General features: G+C 37.0%; 1 protein-coding gene across 11 annotated transcripts in view; it reads right to left on the reverse strand.

Moving 5' to 3' along the window:
• MTA3 (metastasis associated 1 family member 3) overlaps positions 1 to 14,351 on the reverse strand; it is a 219,958-nt gene that overhangs the window by 75,222 nt on the left and 130,385 nt on the right. For all 11 annotated transcript variants that reach the window (XR_012004442.1, XM_072770363.1, XM_072770368.1 and 8 more), the window contains exon 6: positions 10,938 to 11,055. Coding sequence is in view for 10 of the 11 variants with exons in the window: in XM_072770363.1 (XP_072626464.1) it covers positions 10,938 to 11,055 (118 nt within the window). In the remaining variant the exon portion in view is untranslated. The remainder of the gene's footprint in view (positions 1 to 10,937; positions 11,056 to 14,351) is intronic.

Below are 14,351 nucleotides of genomic sequence, written 5' to 3' on the forward strand. Positions count from 1 at the left end.
AATCTCTGAATCCTTAAAATAGTATTTACCAACTAATTACATGAGTGTCTACAGTTCCTTATTTTTGCTTCGTAAGTTCTTCATAATTTTGAAAAAAATGTAGATTCAGTAATGATTTAAAATGTGATAGCCCTAAACCTCCAGCTGTATTTTAAGATTTCTAGAAATTATGGACAAGAAAGAAAGAAAATAGGAGAGGGAAAGGAGAGGAGAGGAGAGGAGAGGAGAGGAGAGGAGAGGAGAGGAGAGGAGAGGAGAGGAGAGGAGAGGAGAGGAGAGGAGAGGAGAGGAGAGGAAAGGAAAGGAAAGGAAAGGAAAGGAAAGGAAAGGAAAGGAAAGGAAGAAGAAAGAAAAATGGACAAAATACTTCCTCAGTATGACCACCTAAAGGCACATAAGGCTGTTCAAAGACTGAAGAACTAAAGCTGTATAGCACTCATCCTACAAGGGATATTCCTAGGTAACTGGAAATATCCCTTGTTCTAAACACAATTCATTTTCTTTGTACCAATCATCAGAGTACTATACTTTTTTATATTAAATTCAGAAACTCGGGATCCCTGGGTGGCGCAGCGGTTTGGCGCCTGCCTTTGGCCCAGGGCGCGATCCTGGAGACCCGGGATCGAATCCCACGTCGGGCTCCCGGTGCATGGAGCCTGCTTCTCCCTCTGCCTATGTCTCTGCCTCTCTCTCTCTCTCTCTCTGTGACTATCATAAATAAATAAAAATTAAAAAAAAATAAAATAAAATAAATTCAGAAACTCACAAGGATGCCATTTGTCACTATTTTTATTTAATATTGTTCTGAAAGTTCTGGCCAATTTTTTAAGTTATGAATCAAAGGAATAATGAGTTACAAGAGACAAATAATATATATCATTTATATGTGAGATCTAAAAACACAAAACTCATAAAAACAGAGTGGAGGGCAGCCCAGGTGGCTCGGCGGTTTAGTGCTGCCTTCAATCCAGGGCGTGATCCTGGAGACCCAGGATCGAGTCCCACATCGGGCTCCCTGCATGGAGCCTGCTTCTCTCTCTGCCTGTGTCTCTGCCTCTCTCTCTGTGTCTCTCAGGAGTAAATAAATAAAGTCAATAAAATCTTAAAAAACAAAAACAAAAAGAGTGGAATGGTAGTTACCAGGTTACCAGGGGATGGAGGGTGGGGAAATTGAGAAGATTTTGTTTAGGGATACAAACTTCCAACTAGTAGATAAGTAAGTCCTGGAGATTCAATGCACAGCATAGTGCTTACTGTCAACAATACTATAAACTTCAAAGATGGTAAGAAACTAGATCTTAATTGTTCCCACAACAAAAAAGAAGTAATTATGTGATGTGATAGCAGTGTTAGCTAAGCTATGGCAGTAATCACACTGTAATATATAAATTCATCAAATCAACACATTATACACAAACTTACACAATGTTATATGTCAATTATCTCTCAATAAATTATAAAAAAATGAGTAACTAGAAAGACACAATAAGGGCAGCCCGGGTGGCTCAGGGATTTAGCGACGCCTTTGGCCCACAGTGTGATCCTGGAGACTCGGGGTCAAGTCCCGCATCGGGCTCCCTGCGTGGAGCCTGCTCCTCCCTCTGCCTGTGTCTCTACATCTCTGTCTCTCTGTTTCTCATGAGTAAATAAATAAAATCTTAAAAAAAAAAAAAAGAAAGAAAAAAGAAAGGCACAATAAAAATATGGCACCTCAAGTGCCATTCTAAAGAAAATAAAATGTAAAAACTATTATTTATCATAGCAACAAAATATAAAACACTAAGAAATAAAACTGGAGTTATATTTACATAAACAAATTACAACACTTTCAAAGAAGATAACCTGAGGAAAAAACAGTAAAGATTTAAAATTCTAAGGATATCTTTTTTGTACAAGTACTCTAATAGGTTATATTTCACAAAATTTAGTTTTGGAAGCCAATAAAATGACTTGAATATTAATATCCATAAATCAGATGGGATTAGGGGCACCTGCGTAGCTCAGTGGTTGAGCATCTGCCTTTGGCTCAGGTTGTGGTCCCAGGGTCCTGGGATCAAGTCCCAGATCAGGTTCCCCACAGGGAGCCTGCTTCTCCTTCTGCCTATGTCTCTGCCTCTCTCTCTCTGTCTCTCATGAATAAATAAACAAAATCTTTAAAATAAATAAACATAAATAAATAAATAAAATAGATAAATAAGCAAGCTGGATGGGATTATAATATATAGCAACAGTAATTAAACAATATTGTACTGGCACAAAAATAATCAAAAGCATAGAAACAGACTAGATTATCCAATAATTTACATTTCAAAATTAAGTATTATTATAATAAATTAACATGAAAATAGTATTCACTGTTTCCTATTTCCTTTTTTTTTTTTTTTAAAGATTTTATTTATTTATTCATGAGAGACACACAGAGAGAGGCAGGCAGAGACACAGGCAGAGGGAGAAGCAGGCTCCACGCAGGGAGCCCGATGTGGGACTCGATCCCGGGACTCCAGGATCACACCCCGGGCTGAAGGCGGCGCTAAACCGCCGAGCCACCGGGGCTGCCCCTGTTTCCTATTTCCTAAGAGCCCTTACCCCAGGGTTTCTCAACCTAGGCACTACTGATGCTTAGGGCTGAGTAACTCTTTGTTGTGAGGGGCTGTTCCACATATTATAAGATGATCAGCAGCATCCCTGGCCTCTCTACTCACTAGATGCCACTAGCATCTGTGCCCTAGCCCCCTAACTCCTTCCACAAGCTGTGACAGCCAAAAATGTCTAGAGACACTGTCTAATATATCCTGCCCCTGGGTTGAGAATTACTGTTCTACATGGTTGCAATCAACACCTTCTTACACTTAATTTTTATAGGCTGGTGTTTTTAAGTTAGTTAACATCTACCACATTGTTGAAAAGTACATGCTGCAAAATTACACACTAAAAAAATACAGTGGGGGAAAAAATAGGGTTGGGGCATCTGGGTGGCTCAGTCGGTTAAGCTTCTGCCTTTGGCTGAGGCCATGATCCTAGGGTCCTGCGATTGAGCCCTGCGCTGGGCTAGTGCTGGGCTCTGTGCTCTGCGGGGAGCCTGCTTCTCCCTCTACCTACTTGTGTGTGCTTGTTCTAATAAAAATGAATGAAATCTTTAAAAAACAAAAAATAGCATTTGTGGAAAAATAAAACAAAACTTTAAAAACCCATTAAACTTGGTAACCAGAACATTTTTTAAAAAGTAATATTCATTAATAAAAATACTAGCACAGTTAAATCCCCACCAACATTTCCAAAAAAACAAAGGCTGATCAACCATTTACCACCTTAAACCCCGGACTCAAATTTTTACCACTGAGGTCATTGTATAAGGTTTCTATAAAATTTTAAAAACAGCGTGTAGGTTTATTTTTAAACACTGAGGGAAATATCTTCAAAACTCCCTTCATCTGTAACTCTTAAGCTTCCCCATATAGTTTAACCATAGTGGAAAGTGCCACAGATTTTGAGGTCCCTAAACTAACCACTACTTGCACTAGAGGAAAGCACTTCTTGTAGAATTTCAATCTTTTTTCTCTTCAACTCTGTTTATCTGTAAGAATACTTGCTTCCCCAATTGCTGAGGAAAGTCTCATATAAATTGACCCTACTTCTATACTATACTGATACTTCCCTATTTATCAACTGCATATAAACTAATTCAAGTTTCAAAAGCACATATTGTAGCAGAAGAGACTATACTAATTTACTTCTCTTTTTTTAAAGATTCATTCATTCATTCATTTGAGACAGAGAGAGGCAGAGACATAGACAGAGGGAGAAGCAGGCTCCCTGTGGAGAGCCTGATGAAGGAATTGATCCTAGGACCCTGGGATCACGACCTGAGCTAAAGGCAGACACTTAACCACTGAGCCACCCAGGCATCCCTAATTTAATTCTTTAATTCTCAAAGACAGATACCTCCCGAAATTACCAAATATCAACAAGAATTATTTAATTAGTAGCAGCAGACAGGGGTGGTCAGGGGAGAAATGCTTTATAGGAATTACTTCATCAGATAATCACAGCATAGGATGTGTGCACAGACACTCTCATTGAAGAGGAGAAAATGGGAACTTCGAGGAGTTAGTTTTCCCCCGGTTACTCAGCTAAACAGATTACTGCCAGGCTTTACTCAAACCTGTAAATCTAGTCATTTAAGTTTATTAGTTTAGTGTTATAATATTTTTTAGCAGTTACAAATTTTAATATGCAAATAGATTTTTCTTAAAATTTCAGTATTACAGTGAAATAATAGTGTAGAAATAATTAAAAACTCCCTACTAGCACATCTTTTTCAAAGAAAGTTCTCAAGTGTTTATTCAAACTCAAAAAAAAAAAAAAAAACTCAATAAAAGATTTAAAATCTCAAAGAAACTTTTACCTTCCTTTGCAAACTACATAGTGATCTTTCCAGATCTCGAGAGTTTGTTAGATGGTGGGTAGCCATAAATGAATTTAAAAATTCTGAAGTTACAAAAAGATTTATTCACTAGCAAGACAAATGCCACAACAACGTCTTAGAATTCATCAAGACACATTCACAAACAAAGCAAGCCTGTAATATATTCTGGCATGGTGCTGATGCGGCCACCTACTCAGGATATTAATTCAAGTTCTATATCCCATGCCAGTGCAGATTGGAATCTGGCCACTGGTCAAAATGTACCCACTCAAAAGTATCAAAAGGGTAGTAAACCTAGACTTGCAGCAAGTCCTAACTACCTGTTCTTGAGTATGATATTTTCTACTATTTAATTTCCCTGCAAACAGGTACTAGCTACATATAGGAGTTTCTAATGATGGATGTCCACATTTTTCAAGAGTGGTTTAACTGTTGGTGTACCTATTTGCCACCCTATACCCTTTTCCCCTGAAAATATATTAATTATAAAAAAGAAGAGTGTTTTTTAAAACTTGTATCTAGTTAGTTGTCTGATTACAAGTGAAATGTAACATGTTGGATATGTTAAATGCTTTAGGCTGAAATAAGAATTCAAAGTGACTTCTTCATTTATGATGAAAAATATGGCATTTTTCTTTGTTAAAGATGAATACTTACAGCTAACAAACTATAAACTTAAAAATAAACTTAACAAGAAATGTATAAAATCTATGACTAAATCTATATTAAGAAAACAAAAACAAAAACCACCAGACCCAAAAGTAGCCTTGAACAAAGAAAAAGACATCCCTTGTTTCTAATTAAGACTTTTCAAAACCATCAAAAGTCTGTTCTCCCTAAATTAACTTAAAACTTAACTGAAACTCTAATAAACATGGTAAGGAAGTAATAATAAAGTTCATTTGGAAAAATAAGAGGAGGATAAGCCTCACCAGATATTACCACACACTACAAAGTTGCTATAATTTAAAAAGTAAATTACTAGAGCATTAACAAACAGACTAGTGAGACAGAATTAAAACCTCAGAAACAGACCTAAATAGACCCAAAGAAACAGAGTCAATCTTACGAAATGACCAATCACCTCCCAAAGTAACAGAAAATATGAATACAATTTCAATCAGAATTCTAATGAAATCTGGGAAGGAAGAATTTGACAAATTGATGAAAACTTAGTCAGAAAAAAAACCTCTGAGATGAGACACCTCCCCATCCTGCCACACACACAAACATACACACACACACACACAGAAAATTTTAAAGAACAATGAGGGGAAACTTACCCTAACATAAAACATGTAATAAGAGATAAATAAACTCAAATCTACCACACAACAAAATACTGAATGTAATTTCATATAATAGTAATACAAACAGGGAGAACATGTTAAATTAGTAACCGTGTTTAACAGTGGGCAAGGAGGGATGATCTGAGGGACTACTATTTTTTGTTTTCAGTATAATTGCACTTTCTGCCACAATTCCTATTATTTATAATAAAGTAATTTTAAAATCTAATAAATGGGAGGAAGCAAAGAGAATATAGTGGAGCCCCTTTGTTATGCTATGTTGCAAAGGGACTCGTCATATGCACTTCTAACTGTGTGACTTTTCTGGCGATACTGTGGGATGAGAGACAAGACCCTAAGAGTGGAATACTGAAACAGTAGCCTTCAGAATGTCATTCTCTCAATTCTAAGGTTCACTGGGTATCTCAAGAGATCCAGTAGGGCCTTTTTTCTTCCCTCACCACAACAACCTGGCTTTTCTTATTTTATTTAAGGTATATCGCGTAGGGTTTCATTAGGAGACAGAGTTCTATTACTTAAATAAAGTTTACAAATCACTCACCCAGAAGACTGCCAGGACTGCAGACATGTTAAAGATAATTATTAATACTTGTTAATGGGGCGCCTGGGTGGCTCAGCTGGTTAAGCATCTGCCTTAGGCTCAGGTCATGATCCCAGGGTCTTGGAATTGAGCCCCAGCGGTAGACTCTCTGCTCAGCAGAGGGCCTGCTTCTCCCTCTCCCTCTGCCACTCCCTGCTTGTGCTTTCTCAAATAAATAAATAAAATCTTAAAAAAAAAACCTGTTAAAGAACTATGAAATATCTATTACATTAATGAATTTTCTAAATGCAAAGTATGCTTTGTCAAGTAACTGGTATAATTCTCCAAATGGCACAAGCTGTTAAGAATCATTCCTCCTGGGATGCCTGGATGGCTCAGTGGTTGAGTGGTTGAGCGTTTGCCTTCAGCTCCTGGCTTCATCCTGGAGTCCCCGGATAGAGTCCCACACTGGGCTCCCCATGGGGAGGCTACTTCTCCTTCTGCCTATGTCTCTGCCCCTCTCCCTCTATGGGTCTCTCATGAATAAATAAAAATCTTTATATATATATTCTTTATATATATAAAAATATATAAATAATAAATAAATAAATAAAAATATATAAAGAATAAATAAAAATCTTTATATATATATTCTTTATATATATATTTATATATATATACTTTATATATATATTTTATATATATATAAAAAGAATCATTCCTCTTACCCAAAAGAACTTCAAGTCCATTTTGAGAAAAATTGTAGAATAAATTATTGCATTCTATGTATCATTTTGTTTCCTAAAGTCATTTTTAAAAATTCTAACCTGGGTAGATATGATTGCCAAATTACATAACTTTAACAAGCTTTTATGCCTTTCATGGGTAAATACATATGTAAATAGTCTTTCAGATAAATGGGATTTTTTTTTTTTAATTTAAGATTTTATTTATTTATTCATGAGAGACATAGAGAGAGAGAGAGGCACAGACACAGGCGAAGGGAGAAGCACGCTCCATTCCATGCAGGGAGTCTGACGCAGGACTCGATCCTGGGTATCCAGAACCACACATGCAGGCCGAAGGTGGTGCTAAACCACTGAGCCAACCCGGGCTGCCCATATAAATGGGATCTTACTAGATTCTATGATCTGATTCTTCTGCCCACTGTTAATTGAAACATCCCAATTTCATTACTTGGTTCAGCATGTATCCTTCCATGAGCAACATACAAAAAAAATCTCCAGGCTTTTTATACACCAAGGCTTACGCTCAATGCTCAAAGGAGAACCATGCAATCAAGAGCTCAGGTGCTGATTTTTAAATTTCTGAAGTCAAATAATAAAAAATAGCATAAAAGATAACACTAATGACCAATCTGCACGGTTCAAGGATGAGAGGGACGAGAGAGTTCACAGAGGAGTGACAAAGGCTGCTTAAGGGATGCAGGACTTGGGCTGGGTGCCTATGGCACACATGGGTACAAGGGACCTCCCTGGCTTTTGGCCTATGCACAGACAGACTTGCTGAACTATCTCACTAGGAACATATATCCCAGTTCCAAACTCACAGAACTGCATGCTACAAAGGGTGGGATATACTACATATAAATTATACATTAATTAAAACAAGGAAAAAAAACCCCATCTGTAAAGGACCACCTGGAAGACAATTTGGTATTTTGTATAAAATCCCAAATACACATGCCCTATGACTCAGCAATTCTCCTTTATTTGCCAGTTATATCCAGAGTACAAAATTACCCATTATTCATATTCATGTTTGTAAAATTTAAAAATCAAGTATTTTAAAAATAAAATAACAAACATTTAGTGGATTTCTAGGTATAGTGATAGAAGTCTAACATCAAACATTAAGAACTAAAATCATAAAAATTACTTCTGGAAGATAAGATGATTTGTACAGATAAGAATGCCAATAAATGTAATTTCTCAACTTGTAATAAACTAATCCACTACTTCCAGTCTATTCAAAATCATTTCCAAACACAGGGAGCACAGACACAGTGTTCTTTTCTTCAAGCTAAATCTTTTTTTTTTATTCAAGCTAAATCTTTATTGACTGCCCTTTCCTGGTATTTAAATTCATGAAAACAAAGGTGTCTATAGCCTGGCATTATTCACAGCCACCAATGACACCAACGTATACTACAGTTCACAAACTCATCTATCTTCAGTATCTGTTGATTTAAATTTTCTGTGTACATTTTCTTAGAAGTATGGCAAGGTAAAGAGAGAGAAAAACCTATGGAGGAACTCATATATTTTGTTTGTTTGTTTATTTTAATAATCTCTACACCCAACATGGGGCTTAAACTCCTAACTCTTGAGATCAAGAGTTACATGCTCCTCTGACTGAGCCAGCCAGGTGCCCCTGGAAGAATTAATATGTTTTAATAATCAGAGGGCAAAAGCAAAAGTGGAGCCCTTTCTGTGACTAATGCAAATCATAAAGGCCTTAAAGGAAAAGACTAATAAATTCTAAATTTCCGTATGACAAAAAAATAAATAAAACATATTTAAATTTAAAATCGCTATTAAAACATTTTTTAATCGAAGGGGCTCGGGGGTGGCTCAGTCAATTAAGCATCTGCCTTTGGCTCAAGTCACAATTCCAGGATTCTTGGACTAAACCCTGCTTTGGGCTCCCTGCTCAGGGGAGAGCCTGCTTCTCCCTCTCCCTCTGCTGCTCCCTCTGCTTGTGTGCCTGCTTACTCTCTCTCTCTCTCTATCAAATAAATAAAATCTTTAAAAAAATTTTTTTAAGAAAATAATTTTGTGTTGGGGAGGTATTTGCATACTTAGAGACAAAGGGTAAATACTTCTGTGTTTACCTCTAATAGTCAAAGAATTCTTGCCAATATATAGAAAGATATATAACCATGTAGAAAAAGCACAAGAAATTTAAAGAAAGAGCATTAAAGATAACTGAGCAAACATAATCTCAAGTTCAAAACAAAACGAGGGGACCTCTGGGTGGCTCAGCGGTTTAGCACCTGCCTTCGGCCCAGGGCATGTGTGGTTTCTCTTCAACCTGGAGTCCTGGGATCGAGTCCCACATCGGGCTCCCTGCATGGAGCCTGCTTCTCCTTCTGTCTGTGTCTCTGCCTCTCTCTCTCTCTCTGTGTCTCTCATGAATAAATAAATAAAATCTTAAAAAAAAAAAAAGAAAGAAACCAAAAACCACTAAGACAATGAGATATCAAAATGTAGATAAAAAATGGAAAGTGAAAAAGATCCCTCATATTCAGTGTTGGTGAAAACACCTGGTTCTTTCATACATACAGTAACACAGCCTTTTTGAAGAGCAAACGAGCATTTTCAATGTGTAAAATGTATATATCATTTCACTTCCAAAAAATTATGCTTGAAAAAAATATTTATGCAGCACAAACATATGTATAACTTTTCAAGCAGTATCAATTTGTAGCATTGAAAAATGTAAACGCCTAAAAATCTATCAATAGGGGCCTAGAAGAATTAATTATATAGTATATCTGCACAAATGTTTAAGAACTGCACAGTCACTGAAAAGAATAAAAATCTCCCTAGTCATGTGCTAAGATGGTAAATAAAGATACACCGTTAACTGAGAAGAGCAGGTGCAGAAGAACATGTGCACATGGCGTATGTGGACTGTTCCGGGTGGAGGATAAACCAGTGTGAAGGAAATCAACATGCCCAAAACAACTACAGTAATTAAATATGGGTTTGGAATGAAGGAAAGGGGATGGTGTTGGTTTCCTACATCATACATTGCTATGCATTATTTTTTTTTGTTAATGTTTTACTTTTTAAAACCAGAAAATAAAGGTTTTGGGTTACAGTTATAACAGGAGAAAGAAAAATTACATCCTGCTAAGAAACTGTTTTAAAATAAGAAGTGCTGAATCTCTTCAGTACATAGACTACCCAGATTAGCCCAAATCACTAGATTCTAGGCCATCTCAGATAGATGACTTAGAGGTATTCAGGACCTCAAGGCATTGTATGTGCCACATTTAAGACACAAGTTCAACAATACAATCATTCTTAAAGTTGCATTTAAAAGGAAAACAAGGGGCACCAAGGTGGCTCAGCCAGTTAAGTATCTGACTCTTGATCTCAGGGTTGTGAGTTCAAGGCCCATATTGGGCTAGACACTGGGCATGAAGCCTACCTAAAACTAAATTAAAGGAAAACATAGCCAGAAAACTCATAAAAATGTAAAATAAAAAATAACACCTCAAATTATTTTCTCTTGCTATTTATTGTATTTCCTTTTACTTTTTAAAAGATTTTATCTATTCATTTATTTGAGAGAGAAAGCATTAGAGAGCACAAGCAGGCGTTGCGCCAGGCAGAGGGAAAGGGAGAAGCAGACTCCCCACTGAGCAGGGAGCCCGATGTGGGGACCATGACCTGAGCCAAAGGCAGATGCCTAACTGACTGAGCCACCCAGGACACCAGGACCATGGACACCAGGACCATGACCTGAGCCAAAGGCAGATGCCTAACTGACTGAGCCACCCAGGTGCTACCATTTGTTGTATTTCTATAAGTAGAAGAACTTAGAACTTTTAAACTTCAGCCTAATAGTTGTTTCTCCCATATGAGGAAAAGAATATTTGAGTTTCAAGACATTTGTTTTCATAGGACTTGAAACCCAAAGGGAAACATACCTTCTAAGAGCATCTCTGGAATGTCTGCTTGATATCTAGGCCCCACTCTGATTTCACCTTTGTCAGCTAACAGTGTTTTCACTGAAGGGTCATAGACCAGTGAGTAGAAAAAGGTGTCCTGAAAAAAAAAATGACAGAAAATATTTAGGTAAACTTAATTCCTTCTACTTTTTATAAAGCAGTAAAGCCAGTGTCATGATAATGAAACTATAAAACTTCAGACACTATGTAAGATTTCATCATGGTAAAGAAATTCACAGATCTTAAAGAAGACAATGAGGTTACTGTCATCATGCTAAAGAGCATAAAATTAAATCAAGAAAAATAAATAGCTTACAATAAAGGTAGATTATAATGTTTTGTTGGTTTTAGTCTAAAAGAAAACATTTAACTACTCTAAAACAAGATTCTGAAAAGCTAGCAAAACTAAGCTATAAGTCAAAGGTAAGACATCTGGAATCAAGCAATCATTTCAATCTCTAAAGCCCATACCAAACAATGAAGACACCAGGCATCCTTACTTTTGGAGTATCCATCCACATTTTATCAAAATGTGAAAATACATAAACATCTCACATTAAATAAAGTTTAGAAGAGTTGAGCTCACATGCAGTTTACTAATTAAAATGTCACATTGTATTGCTTAAACATCTATTCTAATTCTGCAGTTCTCCTTTAACTCCTGAAGTACTCATATTTATATATAAATATGTATATAAATATAACTATACCTACCAACCACTACCAGCATACCCACTAACTTGCAAAGGCCCTTGAAAATGAAAAAAGGACCTCCAGGCTCTGGGTCTGCCTTGGGCTCACATCAAGATCCCAGGGTCCTGGGACTGAGCCCCCTATAGGGCTTACTGCTTGGCAGGGGGGCTGCTTCTCCCTCCCTCTCTGCTGCTCCCCATTTGTGCTCTCTTGCTCTCCATCAAATAAATAAATGAACTCTTTAAAAAATAAAAATAAGAGATGCCTGGGTGGCTCAGTGGTTGAGCATCTGCCTTTGGCTCAGGTCATGAGCCAAAAAAATAAAAATAAAAATAAATGCAAAAAGGCCCTCACTGAGCCTAAAGGATAAAATGACCAGGCCACTAGGCCTTTGCTGAATTCTGCAAAACCACTAGATGTCTTATAAAGTCTTATCCCGGCTTCCTGCCATGACTCTGATGGGTCATCTACTGAACAACTCTCTGCATTATACCTTAGAGGGGCCCGTTCCTACCATTAGTATTTTACCAAGACCCTGGTGAGCAAGTTGCAGATAAGAGATAATCTGCCAGATTGTACAGCTTTCTCCTTTCAGGATCTTACAGACTGTGATAAAGGGAAAGGAGAGAACGGGACAAGCTGACACCATCAATTCAGAAATTCTGCACTGTGTTTTATTTTATTTTTTAAAGGGTCTTATTTATTTATTCATGAGAGACAGAGAGAGAGAGAGAAAGAGAGAGAGAGAGAGAGGCAGAGACACAGGCAGAGAGAGAAGCAGGCTCCATACAGGGAACCTGATGTGGGACTCGATCCCAGGACTTCAGGATCACACTGTGGGCCCAAGGCAGGCACTCAACCGCTGAGCCACCCAGGCATCCCAGAAATTTTGCACTGTGTTTTAATCACGGGTTACTGTCAGAAGAAAAGCTTAAACAAGAGGACACAACAGTGTGACAATTTATGCATGTAAAAAAAATGCTACCTAGGGAAAAGAAAAAGAAAAAATCTGCAGAATATATAAATCAACCTGCTTAAGTTGATGGAAGTGATGAAAATGTAATCAGAATCATGTGTTTCTGAAGACAGGAGCAACAAAGAATGTTAGTAGGTAACTAAAGCTACCACCACTGGTACATTATTGGCTTTAAAAGAGGACATACTTCTGGTCACTTTGGTTCTGTAAAATATGTTAGCATAGTATTTTATAAAAATAGGATTTTGCCATACTTGACAGTAAAATGAGATGAAATTATTATTTAGGATCACATAGGTTGCTTAAGACTCCTTAAATCTGGTGTACCTGAGTGGCTCAGTAGGTTAAGCATTTGACTCTTGATTTCAGCTCAGGTCATGATCTCAGGGCTGTGAGACTGAGTCCCACACCAGGTTCTATGTTGAGTATGGAGCCTGTTTAAGATTCCCTGTCTCTCTCTCTCTCTCTCTCTCCCTCTGCCCTTCCCCTGCTTACACTAGCTCCCATGCATGGTATCTCTTAAAAAAAAAAAAAGACTCCTTAAATAAATATGTGCTGCCTAGTATGGGAAATTATTTAAAATGTAAATATAATGTAATAATGTAATGTAATTTTTTAAGAAGTAAAAAATCATGATTAGAAAGTTGTCCTTTGGGACGCCTGGGTAGCTTGGTGGCCTTTGGCCCTGGGCATGATCCCAGAGTCCTGGGATCGAGTCCCACGTTGGGCTCCCTGCATGATGCCTGCTTCTCCCTCTGCCTATGTCTCTGCCTCTCTCTCTCTCTCTGTGTCTCTCATGAATAAATAAATAAAATCTTTAAAAAAAAAAAAAAGTTGTCCTTTGGGTTGCCATCTTCAAATATGCCAATCTCAGTATTTATAAACTACATTTTCTCAAGGATGGTCTTATAACAGATAAAGCAGTAAAAGGTTAAAAAAAGTGCTTTTCAAATTGACAACAGAATATAATGTAAGCAGTAAATGTAAAGTATAATATAACTTTACTAAACTGCTTCCTCTGGTTTAAAAAAAAAAAAAAAAAACAGGTTTCTTCAAATACAGTGCCAGAGGTCAGTTCCTCTCTTAAATATTGATATAGGACCACGTGCTTAAAATTCAAGGAGACAGGAAAAACTCCTAAAGATCTGTGCAAATTTTCATCTCCTACAATTCTTAGCACATAGAAATTGCCAACAACAAATCAGAAAGCAAAAATACCACTTTTAAAAAAATCACACTGTTGGGGTGGCCTGGCTAGCTCAATTGGTGGTGCATGCATGCAACTCTTGATCCTAGGGTTGTAGGTTGGAGCCCCACATCAGGTTTAGAAATTACTTAAAACTAAAAAAAAAATTTTATATGAAAAACAAAAAAATTTATAAATTGCACTTCTTAACAGCCAAATACACCAGTAAAATACACTGAAACATACTCAATGTTTCCTCCTTTTATTTCTGCTTCTGTGAATTAATACTAATTTCTGAGCTAATTTCTGAACTAATACTAATACTAATTATCTTTATCCATCATTATCCATATGTTGACTGACAAACACTACTATGTACTTTTCTAAATTTCACGTGTAAGTTATAAAGACTATCAATCTTTTTTCTGCCTTAAATATTTACTTCCACTTAGTTTTCTCTATTAGATTTTCTAATGTATGGGGTACTTGGGTGGCTCAGTGGTTGAGTGTGTACCTTCAGCTCAGGTCATGATCCCAG

This window comes from Canis lupus, chromosome 12 (assembly GCF_048164855.1).
Source record: "Canis lupus baileyi chromosome 12, mCanLup2.hap1, whole genome shotgun sequence".
In the NCBI taxonomy this organism is placed as follows: Eukaryota; Metazoa; Chordata; class Mammalia; order Carnivora; family Canidae; genus Canis; species Canis lupus.